At 33.8% G+C, this 6,224-nt stretch overlaps 1 protein-coding gene across 1 annotated transcript; it reads left to right on the top strand.

Annotated features, from left to right (window-relative positions):
- Nucleotides 1–381: 381 nt before the first annotated feature.
- Nucleotides 382–4,837, top strand: LOC119569953 (heat shock 70 kDa protein 2-like). Its single transcript, XM_037917895.1, has 4 exons — nt 382–469; nt 1,543–1,646; nt 2,129–2,490; nt 4,749–4,837. Exons 1-4 carry the CDS (start codon nt 437–439, stop codon nt 4,835–4,837), a joined length of 588 nt encoding a protein of 195 aa, XP_037773823.1. The 5' UTR covers nt 382–436.
- Nucleotides 4,838–6,224: the final 1,387 nt, after the last annotated feature.

Genomic DNA, 6,224 nt, shown 5'->3' with positions numbered 1-6,224 from the left:
TATGCAAAATTCTGGATAGGTAAATACAATCTACTAAGTACTATCATAGCTGGATTATCATTATCTTAGGTAGGCTTTTATACAGTAATGTATTGATTAGACTGGGCAACTATGGACAAAATTCTGAATATATCAAGCATAGTAAATGAAAGAAGACAGTTCATTTGTTACACTTCATGTTTCTTTGCATTACCATTGCTCATGCCTCATTTCTCTGTACTTCTACTTTGCATCTAAATTTTTGCTGTGTATCAGATTATTGATTGATAATGTAAATGGTAACATGTCTTATACAATTACAATAAGGGTATTAGATGCTGGAAAATAATTCAGATATTGCAAAATAATCATTGATCCTCCCTTTTCAGAGTAGAAGCCTCGTACTGGTGTATTTTGCATATCAATCAATGAAGCAAGAGAGACGACAGACCTAGAAATGCCTGACTTGAGAAACACATTTGTTATCAAGGTGAGTAGGACTGAATCACATGTTTTTATTCATTTTTCAGGAGGGGATCAGAGAATGGTCTATACTATGATGATGAAATTTGTATACTCTATTCTTCAATACCTCCTGCAAGCCACTGGATTTGATCAGTTTCAGAGACATACCAAAGTGGTAGGGAATATATATATATTTTTGGCAAATATTGGCATAGAAATACTATTATATTAAGTGAGTTGAACATAAACAACAAACAAAACAAACTAATATTTTTGTTCACTTTCACAATGAGCTTAACATCTACAGATGGCTAATCCTACCTGACGGGGCCATATGACCTAATCTGAACTGGGTATCTCCAATCCTCTACTTCACCTTCACCTTACATCCTAACCTGCCTGACCTACTGTACACCCTGCCAGCAAGATCCGACCCGACCTGCCCTTGATGTTTCGGACCACTCTTGTGTAGTTTTGGCATTAACCAAGTGATTGCTAACACTTCTTGAGAAATTTATCATTGCCTCTCAACCAAAGTACATAATGCGGAAAATTGCTGCATGGCAAAGAAGGAAGGAAATTGTATCAATTTTTGGAACAGATCTGATATCATCAGGATCCATAGGAATCTCTGGATCACTGAAGTCTAGTAACAGATATTTTACCATAAATAGTTTTTTTAAAAGTTAAATGTTGACCTGTCTTTGCACCTGAGATCTGGCAGTGGCTAGAGGCAGCCACTAGTACAGTCAGCAATAAAACTTATAGACTGATTGCCTGTGCAGATGAATGGATTCTGCTCATGTGTAGCTTAGTTTGCTTTATATAATATGAAAGATCTAACATTGCACGATGTTATGATATAGAATGGTAGAATATTCCATTAAAAAAAGTAATAATGTAAGACACAGATATATCTATAATCATGAAAACTAATTTTTAGATAAAATACATCTTTGGGCAAGTTTTTAGATTCTGTACATGAAAGTTTATAATGCAAGGGGTTAAGAAGAAACCTTACCTAATACAGTACAGATGAATAATAGAATGATAGTTGCAGTTTTAGCCGATGGTCATGATCAAGTGTCTCTTTTCCAGGCGGATAGCGGGAATGAGTGGGTAGTTGAGGCTCAGGATCAGGAAGACATGAAAACATGGCTTACTACCATTGTAGCTTACTGCTGCTCAAATGAAAAAGAACAGTAAGGGCTTGTGTGGTTTCGGTTTCCTTTATTTTGTGTGTGTGTGTGTGTTAATTACTTGATTTTTATTCTCTTCAAAGGAAATGAGTTGAAAAAGAATCAGCTGTTGATGTGATGTGGTTTATTTCTTTTTTAGATAATCTTTTATTCCCAAAGATATGCTGAAATAAGTTTTAGAGAATGTAAATGTTTACATTACATGAAAGAGTGATATCAGTTACTGCTTAGTAATGGTATGTTATATAAATATTTCTTAGCTTTTGATTTAAATGGTTTCATTAATGATTATTTATTTAATTATTGTTATAGTGTATTGTTTTGACGTAAGATGTCCTTTCATTGTATCTGGAATTCTTTGATAAGTTTAGAGTTTTTTTGTAACTGCTATCATGTTAGTTAGCTATTGAGGAATTGAGCAAATAATGGCAAGGATTATATTTTATGTGTATTAATGATACATCTATAATATCTCTTTCACATAGGTCAAAGAATTATGAACTGCGGCCTGCAATGTACAGCGTGAAGAATGAGTCTTCACAGTCCCTATCAGCTGCAGTCCCTGGAGGTGGAGGGGGAGGAGGAGGAAGTGGAGGAGGGGGAGGGGGAGGAGGAGGAAGCGGAGGTGGAGGAGGAGGTGGCAGTGGTGGTGGCAGTGGTGGAGGAGGGGAGACTGCAGAGGCCCGACCAGAGCACCCACCAGACTTGCCTCCCAGAATTCCAGGCACTACCTCACCCATCTCACAGCAGGCAGGAAAACTTTTTTTATTTTATCAGTATAGATGCTGTTATAATTTTTTGTATTGTAGTCTTCCTCTTATGACTTATTCTTTGATATTCTTTATAGGTATTGTTTCATATAAGTTTAAGCATTATCATAATATTGAACATATGTGATTACTTGTGTAATGGAAGGTTGTTACACATTAAAAACACTTTTGTAATGGTTAATCTCTATGGGCAATCCCTGGAAAAGAATTATACCTGTGATAGCTTACCAGTATAATGACAGTGGAAATCTTCCATTACAATGAGTGAACTGTGATTATACCAGAGTTATATTTTGAAAGGTCATACATGTTATTCAGTTCATATAAATAAGATGGTAGTCCATCACAATTTATTGTTGTGTTGTTGTTTAACTTTGACATTTCTCTCCATGAAACCTGCGGGCAAGTGGCATTGTAGCAAGACAGAACAATCTCACAACACACACAAGATCTCAGAATGGTCTGGGTGATTACTCCAATGAGGAAAATGGTGAGTATCAGTAGCCTTTCCTTTGATTTGTTCCAAGTTAATGATTACCTTATAACTATATTGCTATTTTTTTTTATAATAATAAAAATATAATAATAATAATAATAAATAATAATTATTATTATTATTATTGTTATTATTATTTTTTTTTTATTATTATTTTTATTATTATAATTATTTTTATTATTTATTTTTTTTTTGTTATTATTTTTATTGATTTTGTCTTACTATGTAGGTTTGGAATCATAGGCTATATATCCTTTGTGTTTGCCATATTTTGTGGTTGATTTGTATTAATTTTAGGCAGAATTTTTTTGTCATATCCTCATTTAAGCTATGAACTACCACTGTTATAGAAGCAGAAAAGCAAGTTTCAGGTTTTTTATGTTTTACATAAAAAATGAGTAAAAATTCACAAATTGTAACCTCTTGATTTGAAGAAATTGTTTGGTTATTTTGGAAAATTCTTTGCAGCATAAGAAAAAGAATTGAAACATGTTTTTACAGTGTAATGGAGAAATATTTGATACTAACTTTAATGGAAAACTAAACTAAAAGAAAAGAAATCATAGTGATGGTATTCTATCAAGAAAAAATCCCAATATCATTTTTTTGCAAAACAAACTTTATAAAAAAGTGCTTTGGGAAAATATCATTGGAGACAGTATTGGAGAGAGTGAAAAAAGTCAGGATCTGTACAACTGTAAGATTTTGTGCTAAAATCTGCTAAGGCTAAGTTGTTGTTGTTGTTTTTTGTTGTTGTTGTTGTTGTTGTTTTTGTTGTTGTTGTTGTTGTTGTTGTTGTTGTTGTTGTTGTTTTTGTTTTTGTTGTTGTTGTTGTTGTTGTTGTTGTTGTAGTTTGGGTTCCCAGTAATAGTGCATTGGGTTAATATGTATGTTTTGCTTTTTTATTGTTTTCTTTTATTTAATTCATTTAAAATTTTTATTTCCTAAGTAATATTAAACTCATATATTTAAATAATCCAGAATACGGATTTCATTTATTTTTATGGGTAGGCCCTCAGCTGAGGCTGTTACATGAATATAGGAGTTGGTGGAAGATGTTTGTGTAAGAAGTGGAGGAAGCCCCATGGGGTGAAATATTTTTGAGAAGAAACAAGTGCTTTTTTAAGAAAAAAAAAAAAGAATGAATGTCTTTTTGGTTGAATGATTGTTGTAAGAGTTGGGAAGAACTACTGACTTACACAGTGTTTCTTTTTCTCATGCACTTGATATTCGATCACATCCCGTAGATTTTTTTTGTCTTTTTTTCTGTGATTTTTTTTGAAACTGAGAGTGGGAGGTAAAAACTATATTTTTCTGTTCCTTTTTTAACCGTAGGACATGTCATGGCATATACATTTTGATGGAAAGAAATCTGGAATGTAGTATCTCTCTGTAAATGTTGGACAATACAACTGATTGATTAGGTTTCCCTTTTACATTACTGAAACAGGCAATGGTTTTGACACCTTGCATGACTCACTTTGTCTTGAATCAGTTTTTAATTCATATACCAGAAAAAAACTGCTAACTGCTGTCAAAAGAGAATGGTCATAGCTATTTTCAGAACCATTACCATGCATGTCTAAAAACAATGGTGATACCTTGGAGCCACTTTCCATTTTGTCTCAGTATATAAATTTCTAAGTGCAGAGCGGGTTTTAAGATCTTATTTTTAAAATACCAAGCAGTTGTTTCCAATCTCATTTGATTATTTAATGAGTCAAGGTGTTTTTGTTGAGCTGTCTTTGTGCTACTTGGTCCTGCCTGATTCAATCTCACCATGACATTATCAGATATATTGTTTGATAACTTACTTAGTAATTGTCATATAATTCCAAGGAAAATATCAGTATACCAAAACCCCATATCATGCTTTGTTGTACTGTACCATAATAGCCCTTTACTTCATTATGCAACAGTTCTTCTAAAAGAGTGTTTTTTTTACAGTATTTTGTGTGCTTAGTGGAAATTAGAAGGAAAGAAGTGTGTGGAAAAGAGGAGTGTTTTTAATCCCTTATAAGATTATATTTTACTGATAAAAATGTGGAAAAAATACCAGAAGGCAAGTAACTCTTTAAAAAAACTACTCTAAATTACATATATATTCAATTATCCTTTTTGACCCCCATTTCTCCCTCTTCTTCTCTTTCCCTCATACCCCTATACCTTCTCTCTGCCTCCTTCTTATGCCTCTTCCTTTTCCCCCCTGCCCTCAGTTTCATGGAATGTAACTAATTAACAAAAGTGCAGTAAGATGTTAACCAAACATCACCAGTGCTTCCTTTAACACACTTCAGATGCTTCTCAGTTTGCCATTTGAACACTTTTTCAAGAGTTGGAAAATTGGAAGAAATAGTACACCTTGTTCCCTCATCCAACCTTTGCTAAAACACTTCTCCCTTACCCCCTATTCAACATACCTACGGATGTGGACCTTTTACTCAAGCCTCCGGGACTATCCCTGGTTTTCCCGGCACTTTGTCCCGCTGTGATGCCGCCTCAGCTGTCCTCCAGGAGGGTGTGGCTGGCCAGGGGTATTCCTCGTGAGACAAAGTGAGACGCGCAAGGGGGAGTATGTCCTTACCTTCAACTACCAGGGAAGAGCAAAAGGGAAGTGGTAATGCTAGTAAACTGGAATGGGATCTAAATGTAGTATTAGGTAAAAATAATTTTTGGATGTGTACCTGTTTATTTGTGTATGTGAGTAGTGTATATGTAATTTGTGTAAGTTTGTGTGTACATGTACATATGTAGAATTTTACACAAATAAATGACTTTTGTCTGTGCCTATAAGATTGTTTTCATGGTGTTTCTCTGTGTTTTAAGAGTCTATATTTACCTGCATATAATGGAAAAGGTGATTTTACAATGATACATTATTTATTGTAGATTATGTGCTTTTTATTGTTACATTAGATGATTATTTGTGACTGGCACTGCCAAATGAGTCAAAAGTTGCAAGGCTCTGGTATGTAGAAAGGCTTGAAAAAGCACTTTAAAAATCTTGATGTGGATTATTACAATAGTTTATTTATGATGAATTTATGAATAACATCTATGGCTGAACTTTCTTGGTGAGGGAATGGTAAGGGTATCTGATTCTATGATTCAATCATAATGTTTAAATTTATAAACCTGACTTGTTGGAAATGGGACAGTGTGGCATTGTGACATATTTACAATAAAAAATCTCTACCTAATTTCTGATCTGTGTGAACTTTACATGTACATGCAAAGGTGTTCCTATCATGCATTGTTCTAACTGTGAAGTAACTTTAACTTCCTTTATCGAAATTTGACTAAATTAAAATTTCC

The sequence above is a fragment of the Penaeus monodon genome, unplaced genomic scaffold, assembly GCF_015228065.2.
Source record: "Penaeus monodon isolate SGIC_2016 unplaced genomic scaffold, NSTDA_Pmon_1 PmonScaffold_20154, whole genome shotgun sequence".
Lineage (NCBI taxonomy): Eukaryota > Metazoa > Arthropoda > Malacostraca > Decapoda > Penaeidae > Penaeus > Penaeus monodon.
Note: the sequence above shows the minus strand (reverse complement) of the source record. Positions and strands in the feature narration are given on the sequence as shown.

Coding starts and splice junctions, on each gene's coding strand:
- LOC119569953 (XM_037917895.1), top strand. CDS start 437: ATGCCTGACTTGAGAAACACATTTGTTATCAAG. Junction 1,647..2,128: donor TGCTCAAATGAAAAAGAACA/GTAAGGGCTTGT, acceptor TCTTTCACATAG/GTCAAAGAATTATGAACTGC. Junction 2,491..4,748: donor TTCTTTGATATTCTTTATAG/GTATTGTTTCAT, acceptor TATAATTCCAAG/GAAAATATCAGTATACCAAA.